Source organism: Dicentrarchus labrax, unplaced genomic scaffold, assembly GCF_905237075.1.
Source record: "Dicentrarchus labrax unplaced genomic scaffold, dlabrax2021, whole genome shotgun sequence".
Taxonomy (NCBI): domain Eukaryota; kingdom Metazoa; phylum Chordata; class Actinopteri; family Moronidae; genus Dicentrarchus; species Dicentrarchus labrax.
The window spans coordinates 7,989,692-8,011,019 of NW_026136708.1; the positions used below are offsets into that span (position 1 = coordinate 7,989,692).

Sequence of the window (21,328 nt, forward strand, 5' to 3'; positions counted from 1 at the left end):
AATGATGCACACTCATTTCCATATGTAGGGGAAGACTTTAAACTCGCTTTAACTGCTGTCGGTTAAGACAGTTTACTGTGGTGTGTCGCCGTGATAATGCAACTTACAAGAGACTACTGATATGGTCTGTTGAGGTTAACTGAGGGTGTTCTGTCTGCACTGAAGGGCCCTACTGTTGTTCTTTTGGACAGTAATTACTGAAGCTGGGATTGGTTTAAAGTGTGTGTGTGTGTGTGTGTGTGTGTGTGTGTGTGTGTGTGTGTGTGTGTGTGTGTGTGTGAAACAATTGCAATATAAAATAAGTGACATTTTGTCTTTTTAAAAATAAAAAAATTCATTTTTTCCTTTTAGACAATATTTGTATCTATTAACACAAAAAAAGGAGCTAAATTGTGTATCTATAATCAGGAAACTAATATAACATGCTTGTGTATTTGAGTGACTGAAGGGTGCCAAAATAAATACATGTAGTTTTTTTATTGATTTTAAAGGCCACATGATTTTTCACATTTTCAATTAAACTGAAGTAACAGGACAACCAGTGTTTCAAAATCATCCACAAAGTAAACAAATGTAGTGAAATTAAAAAAGAAATTCAATATTTACAGAGGTTATTTTCATAAGATAGATAGATATAATATATGGCTAATAGTTTTTATCTTGATTGCTTGTGACACATCAGGTGTATATGCATATTAACTCCCTAGAGTGCAGATCACTACTGTTACTAAAGCAAAGACATCACGGGTGGTTTCTACCGAATACATAAAGTGCTACTACAGCTGATTTTCAATGAGTTAATAACAGAAAACACACATTTCAGAGGGCAGAATGCATCAGACTATCACTCAATAAAAAAAGACAAGATAACATTTTAAAGAGTTAATGAAGCAGTGTATTGCGTCTGCTCCTATTCAGGATACAGATATTTATACACTGTAAGGCTTAATATATTGGATTTACACAATCTGAACAAGTTCATTTCCCATTTGCATAAGACAGATCAGTAATTAATCACTTCAACAAAAAACATGGTTTGAATAAATCTCAATATCCTGCTCTGACAATAAGTAAACATGAATGGAGGAGGAAGTTATAAAAGAAACTGAATGTGGGAGTTATAATTCATTTGATTTATACATTCAGCAGGTCAATTAATGCTTTCTAGTGTATTCTTTATACCAAAAACAGCTTCTCTCTAGTATGAAAAAGGTCTACTGAGTGTTGTGCTAACATACAGAGAAGAGAGCAGCATCAAGCTCTGAGACTAACTGAGGTCACATGACTGTGCGCATTGGCTTTTATAGCAACAGGAAGATGTGAGAACTATTCAGATTCAGATTCAGATTCAAGTTCTGGTTCCAGTTCTTTTTCTATGTCTATCCAGGAGCGTCTCTTGGCACTGGGGAAGTCCTTACCTAAAGCACCTCGGGTTAAAGGCCGAAATGTATTCACATCTCCAAGCTGGGTGGTTGTTGCAGGACTTCCCTTGCGTCTAGTGTCAGGGCTTTTAAAAATGTGAGAAAGTCTGAGAGGGCTGTTCTTGTTGGATTTAGATGGACCACGTCCTGCTTGCATAATTGGAGGACTCCACAGTTCTGCCAACTTATTCTTCGGAGGCCTTCCTCTGCCTCGTTTGGCTGCCACCGGGTTGTCTCTAACCATTACTGGGGTGTTCGCAGCTCGTGTCTTAGTCACCTCCAAAGCAATCTTTTCACTTCGTCTTTTTCTAACCAGAATAGATGTTACACTTTTACTGACGCCTTTACTGGTGTCTTCCACCACGGTATGTTTTACATTTTCACTAACGGGGGTAACTGGCTGCTTTCGAGGCCTGCCTCTGCTCCGGCGGACTACAGGAGGGCTCTGATCAGGTTCCGGCTTAACAGAAGTAGGAATCTGACCCACACGGTTAAAACTCAAGCTGGCAGCTGCCCGTGTTTTGTGCACGCCCACCCCTGCGCCGCACTCCTGGCTGTTCTCCACAGCTTTGCGGAGCCGACCCAGGCCCAAAGATTGATTTGTTAAGGAGGGCGAGCTCAGCCAGGGGGGGGTTTACACCTGAACGCTTTGATTCAGAGTTTGAGGATTGTACAGTTTTGTCCTCCAAAACACAACTGTTTTTCGAACTCGAGGGGTGCACAGATTCAGATAAGTTCTTCTCTCTTTTCTTGGACGAGTCGGCATCAGAAGGTTGCATATTAACCTCTCCTTCTTCTTCCTTCTGCTTGGGATTCAAGACCATGAGTGTATAGAAGCCTTGACCAACTGTGAGAAAAGAAGAAAGTATATGTGTAAGATTATATAGATTATAATAATACATACAATTGAAGAGAATTATATTCAGGGATTAAATCATGGCTGAAGCGAAATGTCTTAACCTACTTGGTCTCAGAGATGAGGGAAGTATGATTCTGCCGGTCTTTGAGCGAATTAGAGGAAGAGTGAAAGGCTGTGAAGGGTTGGAATTAAGTGTGGAGGATGTAGGTGAGGCTCCATCCTCATTTTGGGAATTGGACATACTGAACTGGGCTGAGGCTCCAGGTATCTTCTGTTGGCCCCCGAACATAGGCTCATGTTGGACTGAGGCAGCAGGTTCAACTGGCTGGTTTGCTGCCTGTGGTGAGGGTGCAGTGACCTCAGCCTGGGCTGGAGAGGAGAACACTGCCTGAAGCCGAGACTGTGGCGTGGGCTTGGGAGTCTTGTCTATACTGTTCTGGGCTGCAGCTGTGTGTGGGTTCGCCAGAGATGGAGCCATGTTGAAGTCAGGCTGTAACAGGGGTGTGGGCTGGAGATTGGACTGAGGAGTAATGGCTTGCAGTAAAGCAGCTCTGGACTGGAGTAGATTGGAAAAGAAGGGCTTCCATTTCATCGTCTTTTCTCTCATTTTCTGCCTGTCGCAGATCTCCTTCAGCTTGTGTTTGATCAGCGTATCGGACTTCCCTAAAAAGGAGAAATTTCATACGACAAGATTCAGTACAGGCAGCGACATACCTATTTGTTCATTCAGATATGAGTAGTACCATTGTATTTACTCATTCAACATCAGTGTTGCTTTTTAAATGTTATCAGGTACAATATTTTGAATTGGCTATTGGTGCTCTTTATTAATGATTTAAAACACTATAAGTTCAAGTCAGACACAAACAGATTTAAATAGCACATATATCAGCACAACGTGTGACTAAGTTCATAATGCAACAACATGCAGGAACACAAACTGTACATACCAGACAAAAGAGAAAGCTCCTTCACATACAAAGACTGCATCTGAGTCAGCCTCCTCTTCGTCTCCTCCAGACGTTTAGAGGACTCAACCAGATTCTGGATTTCTTTATTGGCCTGCAAACGAAACAAAACAGAAAAGACTGAGTGAAGATGGTGACATGGAGCTGTGAAAGGATTATCTTGTCAAACCTGAACGAGTATGAATAGTGAAATGGGGAAATTGTTAATCGGCAAAACAGTTTGTGTGGGCAACCATACACAGATCTGCAACGTGCATACATCTATCTGAAATATCTTGTGAAGAGTTATTCCTCACTCCTCTTTAATGGCAGCTGGTAGCATACAGCATTGTACAGAATTAATTACAACTTCAATGTGCACATTAGAGGGAATTTAATTTAACAGTTTATACTGTCAAATTAAATAACCTAAAAAAATGTAAAAATGTCTCCTTACTATAATGAATGACAATAATGAGTTTTTGTGAGTGTAGGCTAAATGTAAGTTTGTTAAGTTTTCATGTAGAGTATGTTTGCTAGAAGTGGTTAATTTAAATTGGTTCAAACAAGTTCTAACTATTGTTAATTAAACTAAAACTAGTAATTGCACAAATTCAATTCTCTGGCAATATCCACTACAGTCATAATCATCTAAAAGGCTCTATAAACCTATTTTCTCTAAAACATCTTTCTGTGAGCCAATTTCCTCTGTTTTTTTCCGTGTTGGAACTGACCAGGGAGAGGAGGATCAGCCTGGGGGCCCGGGGGTCACTCTTAAGGACGTTACGGAGTTTGATGAAGAGGGTCTTCTGCTCACTGCGTCTTTGCCTTTCTAGCACTGAGTGGTTCTTCCGCCTCCGTTTATCTATGGACTCGCCATGTTTGTCACCAGTTTCATCCTGGAATAGAGAGACAGCGGGGACGATAATAAAAAACTAATACTAACCTACTCTCATAAGTCCAAGATAAAAAACAATTACACTTTGCAGGTTTACTGAAAGAGGATAATGATGTGAGATTGATAATGGCTTTATCAAGATAATTACTTTGGAAATAGCTATTTTGCTGCATTAGAAAAAGGCTGCTACAGCGGTGAAAAGGTCGTACCTGGACACAGAGTTCCCTTGCTGATCCCAAATCATCACTGGAATCCCTGAAGGTAAGGTAGACAAGAATTAAACAAAACTTTGAGGGACAAAATGCTAATCCTTTTCATTCAATAGCAAATATGCACAGGTCCACATGCCGTATATCCATTCATTTACAAGCACACACGTATTCACATGTATTACCGTGACTCCTGTAATGCTGTTCTCACAGCTTCTTTCAGTATAGCGATGGCTTTTCCTTGTCCTACTTCTTCTACAGTCTCAATGTCCACTATCTCCTCCTGAAGAAAACAACATTCAGCAGGCAGTTTTTAAAGCTGTAACAGTAACTACATTTACAACACTTTGTTTATGCATTGTAATTCAAACTCAACATTTAAAACCATATTTCAGTTAGAGAAAGAAATGTTTAATTAAAAACAAAAAACACTTACATCTTCATCCCCCTCTCCACCGTAGTCTGAGGAGTCGGAGCTTAAATCCTCTGAAGCAATGTCCAGGTTTGATTCCATCTGACTGTTGTTAGCTTCATCAGTCTCCTCTGTGGGCATCTTTTCATCACACATCAGCTCAGAGAAGGATCTAGGTTCCAGCGACTTGCTGCTTAATAGTTCCTTAGCTCTCATAAATGTGTGCAAACCAAGCAAGTTTGCAGGTGAATCAGCTGCTAAGTTTCCAAAATAAAACAAAGGCTCTTTTGGTGGTGGGGCTTTATGGACTCCGGTCATGTTTGTAACGTTCTCAGATTTGGATTGTTGCACAGCTCCGTTAGCTCCAGGCTTAGGGAGCTGAATGAGGGTGAAGCCCCCAGGCAGGGTGACTCCTGGTAGGTTCTGGTCTCTGGTGCCATGGTTGGCTGGAGGGCAGATTCTGAATGAATAGGTGCCACTCTGTCCTAAGAAGCTGGGGGTTTTCAGGGATTGCGAGACGGTGAGAGAGACGGGTGAGGGCGTAGAGCTGTTCTGGAAGAGGCTGACAGAGCTGCGTTGGCCCGAGGCAAATGTCTGGACAGGGTTGATGGTCGAGTGGTTTTGTGAATGCTGTGGTAAATTGATGGATCCCTTTCTCCAAGAGTCTGGCTGGGGTAGCTGAACTGAATAAAAAAAAAACAATGCAGGGCATGACAGTGAGACAAAGAAACAATTATCATATTTCTACAAACCTCCTGTGATTATTCTGGATATAGAAATAATTTAAATCTTTAAAGCTAAATTCTAATCTAATCCTGGGGAGTAGAAAACGTATGTTTAATGTTGGCCAGATTAGGGCTTCTACGTTAACATGTAGAGAATGCACAGATACAAGATTGTAAGTATATACTTAATTCCTCCCAACACTTGGAAAAACTGACACTCCTGGTTTTATCTTTTGGAAACTAGATTCATAGCCAGTATATTTAGGTGGTTTTATTTCCTTGGATGATTTCAACATTAGCAGTAGCTGCAGGTGTGTCTGTGTTGGGAGGGTTCTTGAGTTGATTACTTTTCCCTCCTTTGGGGAGCAATCAGTTTAAAACTAAGTGCCTGTGCTGGGGTCAGAGAGACAACTTTACCTGGTGGCTGTGTTGGTGTCTTCAGCTCAGTGGTTTTCCTTGCAGTTATAATTGCAGGGACTACTGAGCCAGCAGCCTTTATGTGCAGGGGACCAGGAGTGTTGATTTTGTTTGTAGGGTCTGATTTCTGAGAGTTCTTATGAGAAATGTCGGCAGGCGCATGCAGCCGGCCTGTGACGTATGCTGCAAGGCGGTTGGCTGGATGTAAAGACCCCATGTTCCCAAGCAACAGTCTGGCCTGATTGTATGATTTGCCATTTACCTGTAAATACAAATGTATTACTCACATACATTTAAATGTACATTCATATTAATAGTCTACATAAATGGCATTTCTTTGAGTCTGACCTGTATAAGTCCATATGCTAAGCAACCAACAGGTTTAGTCCTGGCTCTCAGTCTGCCGGCAGGTAACACTCCACTCAAGAAGGGTGTGACTCCAAACTGCATCTCTGGCTCTTCAATTTGGCCATCTTCGTCTTCTGGATCAATGTCCCCATCAAGGCTTTTATTGGCATGCCTTTCCTCATCACTGTCATCAAATTCATCTTCATCATTATCACTGGCTTTTGATGGTTTACTGATGTGCACCTAAAAGAAAATTCAAGTTATGAAATCCATGTGTAGGACATCCACTACACATTTAAACAATCGCTGAGAGCTTATAATATACAGAGTCTGGTCTGTTTTGGATCAGCTGTTGTTTATATCATTTAAATAACTAATATGCCATGGCAATAAACCAGTAAGTTAAAATTAACATATAACTATTTAGGAAGCAAGGATAATACTGACAACAACATGGATCATTACTCTTCAGAGACCTACCCTGTAGGTGACGATGGAGCCACTGGGCTTCCGCATGAAGATCTTGGCGACCGGGCGGACGCAGTAAGGTCCTATGCAGAAGCTCTGACACAGCCTATTCTGATTCATGCGTCGACATAAAGTTTCCAGCACCATTTTGCGATCCTTGCCCCACTGACACGCTGACTGGATCTCGATTTGCTTTTTCGCTTCCGTTTCGTCGGACGTGGTCCCCTGAGAAGACTCTGCTGGGGGAAATAATGAATTATGGTTGAGTGTGTTCAATGCAGCGCCAAGAGCAAGAAAACAAAATGAATACAAAAGATTTAATCTCCAGGGGCTGGTGAAACATTTAAAGCACAAACAAAATTTGCTTTGGTTCCTTACCTGCTTTTTTAACAGTCATTATAGTTCTGTAATACTTTTTCGGCAGGTCATCAGTGGTTGTCTTCTCCGGTTTCCGCTGTGGTGTTTGGTGTACAAGTACTGACAATCTTGGGCTCTATGGTGACTACAGGAGGAGGCTTGCTGTTGAACTCTCTTACACGTGCACATGTCATCATGCTCTCCAAGTATTTATAAACTGGATCTTTATCCTCTTCTTTAATCTGCAATCATAATTTTATTCAAGTTAAAAAAACACAAGGAACATAAGGTCTACAAATAGCTCTTATATCTTATACTAAAATTAATGAATAATTAGCAACATATAAGACAGTAAGGCATAAAAAGGGGTGGAAAGTGTCTATTAATGGACAAAGAGAGATATTGTATTTTACCGGTTGCGTTAGACGAGATACACTGCTGCGTTTTAGGATCTTTGAAGGGACTGCGCACAGAGCAGCACTTTTGGGGGCGAAGATTGGTTCTGGATCCACATCATGAATGTCGTGGTTCCACAGTTTATTAGCATGGGAGCCTGGGTGAGGCGGGACCACATGTTCCATATTAGTCATAGCTGGGGAGGGATAAAAGCATCTTGTTAACACTTCTTCGAGTTAGTGAGGGTTGTGACCAGACCAGGGAACACAATGTGAAAACAGAAAGAAATTCTACCATCTATGTATGAGAGCTCTGAGAACACCTTTGAATAAAATTCAGTGATCCAATTGCTTCAAAAGGTATTTAACAGTCAAAACATAAGATCTATCACTGTAGAAATATAGCAGCCAGAATAAAAAAAAAAAAAAAACACAAATTATATCAAATAACTTGATCTTACAGTAAACAGGCTGGATCTGTTGTTCACTCTCCCCTGCGGCATTCTGCTTGGTGATCTTGCGTTTGAAGCACGCACAGCCAAACATGCATTCAGGCCGCCGGCAGTGGAGGGGACCTCTGTTCAGATGCTGGAGACTGGAACACACGCAGCCCAGTCTGCAGAAGTCTTGACCACATTCAGGTCCCTCAGGTTTATACTTTGGATACGGAGATACTTTCAAGACCTGACTGGACTGCATCTGATTAAAAGTAAAAGAGATTTATACTCTTATTTACCAATTTATATTTCATGATATAAAAGCAAGAGTTTAGTATGAAAAAATGTGACAAAAAATGAAATCTGCACTAATACCGCCCATCACTAACGTAAAATGACATGTTGCATACCTGTTTTGTCAGCATTACAGACAGAGCCATTGACAGCCTGTCTGGTGTCAGCTGTGTTCTGCTCAGACCCTTGTTCTGAGCTCCAATCTCCATCTTCAACATTTTCAATTGGAACTTAGTGAGACCTGGAGGTCTGTGTGTAATCCCTTGGCTCTGCCCAAAGCTCAATGCTGATCTCTGGCTGACCCCTGGGTGGTGTGTAATTAATCTTAAGAGACAGGACGAAATCAGCAGATTAGTAATGTTCATTTTAATTTACTAAAAAAACTGTATGGAAAGCAAGAAAACTCAACAAAGTCAGAGTATGTGCTGCATTTCAAAGTGCTCTCTAAAAGTTTTAAAACAATTTACTGATACTGATTTTGCAACATTCATAGTGTGCATGTATATAAGTGAAAAATATGTAATTATCCTCAAATAAAGCATGCTCAAATTGTGCTGCAATCGGGGGTTTAAGTAAAGTCAACATAAAATTAACACACAAAATGACCAAGTAAGACCTTAGCTCAAAGGTAACCATTTTTCTAGACATACAGACATATGAAAATAAGAAAATAAATAAATATAACCAATAAAAACGGCATTATTGCATTTCCAGAAGAAACGGCATGGAAACTAATCAAAGAAGGCTAATTGTGTAAAATGCGTTTCCCTTTTACTCAGCCATTTCATATTCATGTCACGAGCCAGGACACATTTTAACATGTTTTGTGGTTGATTCATTCAAGAAATAACTTTTTAAAGACTTATCAAAATTAACTGAGAACTCTATTGATACTCAGTTTGGCACTTTGATGGTTCTAGCTTCAATAGGAAGATTTGCTGCTTTTCTTCGTCTTACATCATAGTAAACTGAAATTTTGGATTTGAACAGCTGTTTGAAATAAGGAAAGAACCAGTGGATTAATTGATAAAGAAAATAAATATTATTTCCTGGCCTCAAAATAACTAAATAAAGAAGTAAATAATGTGCACAAAAACTGGAAAATTATGATTAAATGTGGATAGATGTGTCCAAAAAAAGAGACCCTAAAATGAAGAAATTACAAACATTCCTACCTTTGTGAAACCGAAGTAGTGTAACTGGACCCAGGAGCAGCATTTACTGCCAACACAGGTCCTGGCTGCCTACATGATGATGCAGACTGCAGTATGGACTGAGCTCCTGCTTGACCAGGGGGCTCAAGGCTGGCCAAAGGAGGGGCAGGTGACATCAGGGCAGAGTAGAGGAGGGGTTTATGGGAAAGGGGGCAAGGTCTGTTGGCCGACACAGGGGCTGTGGAAGCAGCGTTTCGATGCTTGAGGACACTGTCCAAGGTCTTTACGTAGCTGGAGCTTTTAGCAGGTAACTGATAGGCCACAGATCCTGCGGAGTTTGAGGAGAAGGCAGCAGCACGCTCACTGATATACTGGGCTTCACTTTCCAAATACTCATCCAACATGTTGCTGCAGAACGCTGATAGGTTCTTTTGGGATCCTTTAGGAAAGGGAGAATAAAGTTTAAGAGAGTTCAATTCATCCATGAGAAATAATTAATCAGACAAGTACATTCAGTTAGTTTCAGAGCTGTTAATCTTCTGCTAATTAGAATGACTACACAAATCCCATTGAATGATAACAGGGACACTGCAGCTACAACAAGACAAGCAAACCTTACCATCGCAGTGAGGAGGAGACGTTTCTTTGCTTCTTATGAACTTGTTTTTCCATCCCTTTATTTTTGTCATGTCGCTTGTCTTCCCTGTTCGGGAGATGAAGGGTAAACCCTCATCTGTGAAATAAACATACTGCATTAGCCTTCAGTTACAAGGACACAGCGCACTATGTTCAATGCGTCACAAAGTCGGTTTAATTGCTGTAGTAGAAAATCAGGTTTTCACTTAATTCTGTTGTTATTTAATTCTCTTTGTTGAAAAGTTAACTATATTTCTTCAAGTATGCAGAATGTTTACTGATAGATAAAAATCTTCAAATTGCAGAACAGTGGGCAACAACATTTGGAGAGCTGTTAACCACTTCCTGTAGTTCAGTTCTCTGTTTTTCCTGTGTTCATTAGGAAAATTAATTCTCTATCACTCAGTGTAGACACCTCTGAAAACAATGTCACATTGACTTACTCTGTCAAATTATGTGACCTGGTTCTGTTGACAAGTATCACAACATATAAATACAAATCAACACTTTACAGTGTTTCCTCTATGTTGATTTTGGAGTGGCGGCCCACCGCTGTTAAATTTCTGCCGCCACGGTATCAGAAATGGGGCAGACGCACAATGTAGTCACGGTTGCCTTTTAAATGATCATGCCGACATAATGCACCCCCGTTGGCTTCCACTCACATTGCAATTTAACAACGAGTAGAACTATTCAGAGGTTATTGGGGCTGTCCAGTTTAACTCCACATACTGTTGTGTTGATGTAGCTTATTGTCGAAACGTTCGCTTTCTGCCAAGTCCACTATTAAACTAACAGCTCCACCAAAAACGTCACCGCGGTAGGTCTGTTTTAATTGGACAACGTTCAACTTGTCAGTTCTCAGCTGAACGTTCTGATATCAAACATCTGGAAACATTAAAACGGTAAATATATTTGTTTGTGCCGCCGTGACGGGACGGGGTCCAGACGGGCCTGCCGCCACTGCTAAAAAAAATCCTAGAGGAAACACTGCTTTATTAGATTATTTAGAATCGATGGGGAAATACTGTCCCGGACATGGACGTCATGATGAAATACAATCTACGCACATACTCAATCTACTTCGTTGAACAACCCGGTGACGTTTCGGAAGTGGTGTTACAAAAGGTTTAGAGATTGTTGTATTAAAAATACTTTGAATTATCAGTTTAATTTGGTCTCCCCAGGCAATATTTTTACGTCCCCAATTCCTAATAAATAAATAAATAAATAAATAAATGCTGCTGATGTCAAAAATCCAATAAACTAAGTTTAAAAAGAGAGCGAGAGAGCGAGAGAAGTGGCATAACAGTGGACACTGAGAATGTTCTAGTAAGACCATAAGGGGGAGGGAGACTCACATCCTCATTGTGGAGGCCTTTCAGCTTCACGCCTACGGATCTTTGATCAGTGTTATATAAAGAACGCGAAAAAGAGGAGGTGTTCCAGAAACTACACAGTGCCAGACCCCTGCTGGCCTGGTCGATGAAAATGTCGAGCCCAAGTATTTGAAATACAAGCAGACCATTTGAAAACCATTACTAGGCCATATTCTTAAACTTCAAACCACTTTTCAGATTCAGCTTGTTTCCTGCATCTCGAAATCATACAAAGCTCTAATCAGACCTGACTGACAAACTACAGATGAGGCTTGCAGGAAAAGGTAATTGCCTTTAATTTACCATACTAAATATACTACACTAAACATCACAAATGTGCCATCTAAATTTAGATTAGATTAAATTAGAGATGTTAAAATGATTAAAATATGGGGTATAATTACACAGGGCCCTTATCACTTTGCCCTCATGTATCTATGGAAATGCAGAGGGCAGCTTGCCCACAGCATTGTCTCCAATCATAGCTGGTTAGACAATGCAGACATGAGGCCTTTTTTGCTCTTCTCTGAAAATATGGTAAAACATTAAACTGATGTTAAAGTTCATTGCAGGTTTTATAGGGGGGTCTGTTTACATGGAGCAACTACCATTTTTCCAGAGCCTCCCTCCATAAAATCTGTTCAATAAAATAAATAAAAAAGATAATTGATTTTACATGAGGAAAAAGAACACAAATGTACCCTATATAAAGCATTTGCAAACTGCAAAAGATCAGTCCAACTTACCACCAGGAGACATGGCATTGCCTTCTTCTGTTAGGTTTGGAGGAGGCAGTGGCAGCTGGACCCCCAGATACTGCAGGTCGATAGACTTGGTTGGTTCTAGGGAGCTCAACTTCAAACCCACTAGAAAATAGACAAAAAGAAGTCCACAAGAGAAAAGTATTTACACTTTGTCTAACATACTTAACCACTGGGATGCTCCTGTGTATGTGTGTATAAACTGACCCTCTTGCAGCACAGGATGGATGACGTGTCTGTGTTTGAGAACGTGGATGTCCTGCAGCAGGATAGCCTCCAAGCGGGTTATCTTCTCCTCATCAGTCTCTGGAATCACCTCCACTGAAACACCACAGAAATGATTTCAAAAGGATTGTGTACATGAAATTTGATTCTTTGTCAGTTAAATAAAATAAAAAGAAATGACACGAGATTTATGCAGGTTTTTCATTTCCACAGAATAGCAGCACTGCTTAAAAGCCTTTGCTATGGAGCTAAATGAAAGAGATCTTACCCGTTTGCTTCAACTGCATCGGCGACGTTAGGGAAACTGGAGATGCTGATGATGTGCTTTTGGCTGGCTTGTCCCTGACGTGAACCTCGAGAGCTTCCTGTCACACGGAAGAACATTAAAGCTTAAACACTTTACAAAAAAATTTTGCTACTCTGCACCCAAAATCCTTCCAGTATGCAACGGCAAACACTATCTGATGGAATGTGTGTTGCTTCAGTGAAAACTCAACACACGTTTTTGACATTAGGTGGATAACTGGAGGAGACAACGCCTCACATTACATGAAAAGAAAGTAACTGCTTCGTAGACATGCATATATGTGCAGATTATTCTTTGTAGTAATTAGTAGTGTTTACCTTTGAGGTGAAGGACACAAACAACAGGCCTTCTACATCATCTAGCTCTGGTTGCATAGTAACAGTAAACGATGGGCTGTGGACCACCGTGGGGGAGGCAGTCCCAGCTTTCCACTCTTTTCCCCGTGAATTTGCCCAACGTCTGTTGATCCTCTTCCTCCTCTTGCGGTACCCAGGTGATGATCCCGGGGGAGAAGTTGTGGAAGTGGGAGTCGTGGATATGGCTTTAGGCATTATCTGTCTGAAGCCCCGCTTTGCCTTAGGGGTTACACTGACAGCAACCGTTTCCTCCTTGGGTTCCAAACAGGGTCGTTTTTGGACAAGCACAAGCTCACCGAGGGCATGTTTGCCTCTTATACAGGGGACATATGGTTCATCCTTACCCGCAGTGGTGGACATTATGGGCTTCAGAACCAGTCTTGTCGCTTGCACACTTGAGAGAGAAGCGGAGACTGTGTGATTCTTTGTGCTGTAAGAGAGAAAAAAGGAATACAGTTTATTAATACTAAACAAATAAAAGGTGAAAATGATTTAATGGTGATCTCATAAAGATATAATAGTGTATTTTAATAGGCTAATTCCAGCAGTTTAATTTCCCATTTCCCCGCTTTTGTCTATGTACTTGTCATTGCATAACATGCTTACATTGTAGCATCCCGCAAATCCTGCACCTGATAATGCAGAAGCATGACTCATTTGGGTCCCAAGACCTCCAGTAAGGTAATAAGCATACTGTGACACCAAAAAAGCTACATGGGATAGACACAGTAGCAAACACCTCACAGTGTAATGCAGTTCAATACAACAGCCCTGCCATAGATACTGACTTTGAAACTCATTCTATTACATTCATATAATCCTCTATTTTGGTTGAGAACGCAAAACAGGTGTCACTTCACATCCACAGGACCTTTTGAGGCTGAGCTTTGTGGTGTTGTTAAGCAAATGTTCTGTTTACATGACCTCTATTCAATTTAGTCGACTGTCATTTTGGAGCAATGTACTGGACTTCATCATATGTAAAATCAGCCCGCTGTAAATATGAATATCCTTAAAATGACCTACGCTGCCAGAATTTATGCTCAGGAGACATGCCATGGTTTTTCATTTGAATGAATGGGTTTATGTTACTTTGAGGACTTTGTTGAACTTGACACAGCAGTTGATGTACACGGTATCAGTTATTACCACAGTTATAATAGGATGAAAGCAGCAAATGTGTCAACATTATACTAACATTAAAATACAAAAATGACAATAGCATGATGAATATATGAATATGTATATTCTTGTTGGGAATGACAGAAAAACTAAAAATAAGTTTCAAACGTAATATGTAAAAACTCTCCCTGGCCATTTCTTAAAATATTTATATATTATAATGGACAGTTTTTTCTTAAAACTTTCAGATAAGTGTTAATTCTACTACAGGTTTATTAATGAGGTCATAGTTAGAGATGGTGCTGTACTGGACTGCATTATATTGAAATATCTTTTTATGGGGTGGGCTAAACATTAGAAACACCTCCAGTCCAGTTCAACAAACTACAACCCTATTAATAAACATATAATAAAATAAATACCTCTCTGACAGGGTAGATCTAAACCTTTGGCTGTATTTGATTACATTAGATTTCACAGGTGTACCTAATCAAGTGGCCACTGATTGTATATCAATGTGTTACAGACAGAACAAACACCATATAAAACTTACCTCAGATCCACAACCTCCTCCTTGCTTTCCTTGAGTTCAACAGATTTTACAGTATAAGGCTGAGCATCCATTTTCACTAGTGGTGAAGCCTCTGTAGTGACCCGGGTTAGGCGTGGGTTGTTCCCATCCTCTCTAAAGCCTTTTGCAAACGGATTGTGATTAATTTTCAGCTGGGTGATCCGAAAGTTCTGATATGTTGTCACGGCCATGAATTCAGTTTGTGGAAAAGTAAAGGTCATGCTTTCTGGTCCCATAACCAAAGGCTGGTCAGGTGTGGGTACAACCCCATCCGGGAATGGTATCACATGTAGTCTAGGAATGTAGCGATGCATGGAGTGTAGGATTATATGACCGTCCTGATCTAGGGAATTATTGGTCAATTTGAGTTTGTAGAAGGACACCAAGCCACCCATCCAATCTGCTCCTCGACAGGGTGAGTAATGGTGGGAAAAGGCCCGGATCAAACCCTGGGCCTGGTGTTCTGCTGGTCCAGTGATCTCCCACCTGGATGTGCTCCAGCGGTACCTGTACTGGTCTGTTGGAACTATGGACAGAACCAGACTATACTGCCGCTCAGGATCTAGGCCAGACAGGCGATATCGGCAGTACGGGAACATGCGACGCCCCTGTTTAGTGAGAATCATCTCAGTCCCACAGCTGCAGAACTGCTTCCACACGCTGTTGTTCTCCAGAGTGACAGTGACACCTTTGAAGGTCAGCACAGCAGGAAAGTCTGTTTCCTGGTCTGGACTGCCAAATGTGGTAGAAGGCAGCTCAGGCAATGACGGTGCTGATTCTGTTATGTTGACCACGCTCATCCCCGTGCATGTTAGGGAGTCTGACGCTGATGCTATATGTGAGGTAGCTGGGTTTGTTTCAATCGTCCCATCAAAGGTAGTAGGTGATGCTACAGCAGGCTTGGCTGGGCTAGCTTCAGCAGGTGAAGAGAGGGTCGAGCTGCAGTCGTTGCTCGCCATGGAGACAGCTTTTGTCTCCATCACGGTCTCACTAGTGAAATTAGGTCTTGTAGTGGTCGGAACAAGAGGAGGTGAAGAAGGGATGGTCGTAGGAGGAACTGACGAGGGGGTGTTTGCCAAGCTCCCTTCCTCGTCCTCCAATGCATGGGGGTCCCTCATTGATGTGAGTTCAGAGGCAGGCATCACCAGCTGTGGTCGCCCAGCTTCATTTGATACCTAACAGAAAATGATAGAATAATAATAATGTTAATTATATAGTAAAGTGATGTTCAGAGGTTCATTTCAGATCTAATGACCTAAATATAAGTGAAAAAAACACAATACAGAAATTTAAAGTGTTGCATCCTGTACAAGTTCTACTGTATACAGATTGCTGATAAACTTACAACGTACAACCACATTTAATGTGAAATCAAATGGGATGAGATGGCTGTCCTCAATAATAAAGCATTGTTTCCATATCATACAAAATTAAGGGACATTAAACCATTGGTTGCTCATGTTGCTGGTTGTGTAAATGTTTTGTTACACATACATCACGAGGATCAAGATAGAACAGCTCTTTGTGTCCAATTCAAATAAAAACCATTGCAGAACAATTTTAGGAAAGACAGCCCCCTCCTAAAAAATAAATTAGCAACTAATGGAGAAACTATAATTTATTTACAACCTTGGGCCATATGTGGCCCTCTGATGAGATGGTGGATGACTTGTTTTTACTGTGTAAGGATATGTTAAACATGTATTTATAAACTATATCCAATATGACAAGTTATATAAAAAGCCTGCTTTGTACTTGGACTCATGGAAGGAGCTGAAGCTGCTCACAGTTCTCAAATTTGACCATAAGTGTGGCGTCACATTAAAGGGAGGATTTGTTGTGATACTATTATTTGCATTAACAGACAGAATTAAAAACATAATATGGTAAATGAAATCTGGAGCTCAAAACCCCCACATACTGAGCCGGCAGGTGAAAAAATACAGCACATAACAAGAAAAGGATAAAAATAAATCACCAAAACAAATACACCCCCCTATGCTTGGGTTGCACCCCTTAAAAACCCTCATTATGTGACTACACTGACAAGTGGCAGAAAGGGGGTAAGGTGTGAGTGCACAAAAACAAATATGCCCCCATAAGCTTGGCTAGGGGGGCAGTTAAAACCCATCATTATGTGCCTATACTGACAAATAGCAGAGAGGAGGTAAGGTGTGAGTATTTCTATTTGAGGGTAATGTATAATTTCTCTTCGCTGACTGAGAAAAGTGGACTTTGACTTCGAGAAGTGGGCTGCGAGACCACTTCGTCTGAGGGACCAATAGGCTGTCCAGCTCAGGACATGGCCGAAATGCTCGGACGGGGCCTCTATTTTTAAAGTAAAAACACTCAAAACGTTAATTTCGTAAAACGTTTCTACATTTGCAGCCTGAGTTAAATCATCTCCGTCGACGACAGAGGACAAGCTTTTAAAAACCTGACCTGTTTCCCCGTCGCCCTGCCCTCCTCGGGTCAATTTACTAATCACACAGTCACACAGATGCTGTAGTCTAAAAAAGGTGTTAATAGGCCGAACGAGTGGCTCAAATGGGGGGATATTATCGGCATGTTTACAACACAAACTCCCGGTTGTTTTCCCGTGTAACTATTTTTCCCTCCTCAAACAATAAGCCACGTTAAGAATTGGAAGTTGTTTGACAACAGCTCGTTTTTTTTCTTCCTCACACACCGAAGAAGAGGAAGGCCTCCCGCTCCACCACTCACCAAGTTGGAAAAGTTGCAGGATCCACAAACGCCTCACCTTTCCAACATCGGGTTGAATGCCTCGTGGCCTACGGCGGCGGTACAATAACAATGTTCCCGGTGAAACTCCAACTGTTGCACGTCGTCGTCGCCGTTTGACGGGGCCTCGGTGAGTGCCTCGAATATAAACACAAACTGGCAAATGGAGGCCGAGAGCCACGCCAGTGTGCTCGCATCGACCGACCCGAGGTTGCGCTCAGTGCCAAAGCGCATGCACAATATCACCCCCACCCCACTCCACCCCCCTCTCTCGCTTTCAATGGCGCGTGATTCTCGGGCCGCCAGCGCGAGGGAAGCGGGAGTCCACCATCCCGGAGATTTTTTTTTTTTCTCTCCCTCTCGTGCTTGTTCCCACCTCGAGCTCAGTCCGCGCGCCGGCAAGGACAACTCAGTAAGTTTGCGCGAAAATGTTTCGGACGACTAATTCCTCAGCTGAGAGCACGGGCTCGTGACTTTTCCTCTTCCTCTCTCTGTATTTCCTTCACTTCTTTCTACCTTTTCGATCACGTTTCCATTCTCACCCTCCCTGAACCACACACACACACACACACACACACACACACACACACACACTCACCCCCACTCTCTCTCTGTCTCTCTCTGTGTCTCTCTCTCTCTCTCTCACACACACACACACACCCACACACACACACACACACACACACACATCCGTGCTCTCGGGCTGTGACGTAACACGTTCACTATGGCGGTGGAGAGCCAGTAGCCAATGCGCGTGCTCCTTCCGGAGGACTTTACCGGCCAGTTGTTTCATCATGGTGTCCGTGGCGTGAGAATCTGACCCAAACACCCCCCCTCCGATAAAAAAGTTATTTTGTATCATGGGACAATCAGTGCGGTGTCCTTGTTATTGACCCCCCCCCCATGACAGTGTATCAAAATGAACCCACACTGACCCCCTCAATCAATAACGTACACTTTACCTCTTCTAATGCTAAAAGACGCCGCAAAACAACGTCGACTGGCTTTGTTTATCCGGTAAGATGGCGGCGAAACGTTGCAGTTAAAAATGAATATTAGCCCAAATAAAACTGTATTGCATATTAATTAAACACAACAGCTAATTACATCTTTACCTTATTCTCTCTTCGTGTAAAAGGCTCCACAGATTGTGTTGCACAGTAAACTGGAGCATGGCGATTGTTGGGCAGTGGATATTTATTAGGTTAATGGTTTGAAGCCCCTTTAGGTTGAATCTAAAATAGCCCACATATACATTAGGGGCTGTTAACCAAAATGTTGCCTATAGTCTACTTATAGTTCAGAATGAAATATACGAAATATGATAAAGCTAATCTAACTGAATCCGTTTTCTATGAATTATTAACCCAGAGAAACCCAATCTTTAGCAAAGCTATATCCTTAATTTAATGTGACCTTTGAAGAGGACTTCACTAAATAAATGTCAAATAGGCTGTTTTATAATATCATCAATGAATTTTCCAGATTGTCACCCCCCAGAAATATAACAATGTAAACTTGTGAGAAATTCCACATGTGGCCACTAAAACCTTGTTCTGGCGACAGAATTATTCAAACCAAACCAATCTGGACGCAGACTGCAGCTCACTGTCAGAGTCCAGTTAGAATGCAGTAATGTCTAAATGATTATTTGTTTCTGTAAAGTGAAATAACAAATGCAGTGGAGGGAAGGAGGCTTTAACGTCCACTACAGTCAGTGGGTAGGAGAGGGGGTTGGGCTATGGGCAATGGCTTGATGTTCCAAGCAACACATTTAAACAAATAAAGCAGTAGGCCCTAAATATCTCATATATATATATATATATATATATATATATATATATATATAATATATATATATATATTCATCACGGATGTGGACTCGGGTTTTTTCGTTTGGGTTTTTGCTTGTGGTATGAAAATAAAACACTGAACAACAAATAAAAACACTTCCCTTTAAAGATGAGGCTACAGTGTAAGTTTATAATTCAACCTACACACAAGAAGAAGAACAACTTAATTATCTCAACGTTAACAGTGTGTTATTAAGCCAGCAGGGCGGGGTCTAACCGGGACTAGGAAGTGGGAAAGAAGCCCACGTGAACCAACCCATCTTTTGTGCTCCACGTGGAGATCTCGTCGTGATGTGCTGTTCCCGCAGGGCAGCTCCCCGTGGCTCGGCTAATCCTACAACCTGTGCGCTTACTCGACAAAGACAAATTATAGGCAGTATATTTAGATCGGGGCGTGAGGGATATACCTTGAAAGGTATAGTTTACACGTGTCACATTGAGACAATACGCAATTATTGTGCAGAAGGCAACATGAATTGTTCTCAGAACAACAGACAATTTATTATGTGTTAAGTGTGAATATTTATTGCACAGTTTAAATATTTAATATGTGTTCTTAAAAGAGGAAAGGGTAGATATAACTAAAGCAGGGGGTAACAGTTGTGCACAAATAAATACACCACCAGACAGGTGGCTTCACATCCTTTTGTTAAAGTCTAAAACTTTAAATTGTTATTATTATTATTATTATCATCTTATTTTTCATTATAAGCCTGTTAGAATAAAAAATACATATTTTTATTATTATTTCCCCACCACACTTTAGGTTGACACAGCATAAATACTGCATTTCATCTCATTCTTACATTGTTTATTGTGCAAAATGTTTCTATATATGTATATCAGCAGAAAACAAACAAAAAGTTCAGCATATGAACTGTTTTTAATATGTGTGTCTGTTAATTTATTTCAATGACAAAGAATACAGTATGCACTGACAGCTGCTGAATTGTGACGTCACTAAGTAAAATCAGCTGTGGCAGCATGGACAGAGAATAGTGCGCAGACTTTGTATGGCCTTTGTGAGTTCTGTCACAACTGTCACACCAAGTTTAACATTACAATGAACAGGCATAATATTCAGCCTACCGGCACCATTTTAGAACTAGTGTGGGATTGCTTTTGAATTCAGTTTGTGGCCAGGATACATAGTTTAAAAGTGATCCATGTTTTGTCAGGATTACATTTAAGATCCAAATGAAGATGTCTAGACAGAGAAGAATAATGACCTGCACCCAGGCTCTCTTCAGTTTATTACATCTACAGTATTTTCTGTGTATTGCTCCAGGATCCTGAAACATTTTACACATCCACTGTAGTTATTTTATAGATAACAATTTAAATTTTAAAAGGCACATTTAAACCCATATTACCAGAGATTTAATTTCAGCCTCCAATCAAATGCATTGAAATACATCACTAAATTGGTCACAATCAGACTCAGTGACTAATATGTGAACTATGTATGATAACTTTCTTCAACAGCAGCCATTGAGTCTTGATGCTATGAAGCCTAACCACATGATTCATCCTGTGCTTCACCTCATGTTAAAAACAGAATCAATACATGTATTGAAATTCTAAAAACATTTTCCCTAAACTTAACCAAACAGTCTTAATGCACAAGGACACACTTTTTACATAAAGGAGTGGGATATCAATAAATGATGTGTTCAGTGTCTACATGCGGCACACAACTGCACACACTGCTTATCCATAAATATAAAATGTATTTACATTCCAATGAGAGAGCGGGGAGAAAAGCGAAAGGTGAGAGGGTGATTGGGTGAGTGATCACTGTTGGTTCTTTCTGTGAGACGCTGTGGGGGAACAGAATTGCTTCTCACTCAGTTTATTGTACTGTAAACACAGGTCATGTTGGTTTGTACGGTGTCTGTGCGCAAGAGTTTGTATACAAATACAGCCGTTAAGGTAGTGTGTGAGTGTGCATTTACCAGAGTGAAGTGTTTATTTCAGATGCATCCTTCAGTGCTTTTGTTGTCCAGATTTGTTATGAGGCTGATCTTAAATAATC

At 41.0% G+C, this 21,328-nt stretch overlaps 1 protein-coding gene across 5 annotated transcripts; it reads right to left on the reverse strand.

The window, feature by feature from the left end:
• Positions 1 to 462: 462 nt before the first annotated feature.
• LOC127367822 (MAX gene-associated protein) lies at positions 463 to 18,042 on the reverse strand. Of its 5 annotated transcripts, none has more exons than XM_051407961.1 (13): positions 17,460 to 18,042; positions 14,681 to 15,873; positions 12,967 to 13,435; positions 12,611 to 12,707; positions 12,325 to 12,438; positions 12,103 to 12,222; positions 9,961 to 10,074; positions 9,363 to 9,780; positions 8,304 to 8,511; positions 7,918 to 8,155; positions 7,475 to 7,653; positions 7,083 to 7,303; positions 6,809 to 6,943 (listed from the first exon to the last, which is right to left on the reverse strand). In XM_051407961.1, the coding sequence occupies exons 2-12, from the start codon at positions 15,838 to 15,840 to the stop codon at positions 7,133 to 7,135; spliced, it is 3,288 nt and encodes a 1,095-aa protein (XP_051263921.1). In that variant the 5' UTR covers positions 15,841 to 15,873; positions 17,460 to 18,042; the 3' UTR covers positions 6,809 to 6,943; positions 7,083 to 7,132. The 5 variants fall into 5 exon arrangements, with proteins under 5 accessions (XP_051263923.1, XP_051263922.1, XP_051263921.1 ...); XM_051407959.1 differs by having other exon boundaries at positions 17,423 to 18,042; XM_051407960.1 differs by having other exon boundaries at positions 6,841 to 6,940; positions 17,423 to 18,042.
• Between the last annotated feature and the right edge of the window lie 3,286 nt (positions 18,043 to 21,328).

Coding starts and splice junctions, on each gene's coding strand:
- LOC127367822 (XM_051407961.1), bottom strand. CDS start 15,840: ATGCCTGCCTCTGAACTCACATCAATGAGGGACCCCCATGCATTGGAG. Junction 13,436..14,680: donor GAGGAGGTTGTGGATCTGAG/GTAAGTTTTATA, acceptor TCTCTCTTACAG/CACAAAGAATCACACAGTCT. Junction 9,781..9,960: donor GTCTCCTCCTCACTGCGATG/GTAAGGTTTGCT, acceptor CCTTTCCTAAAG/GATCCCAAAAGAACCTATCA.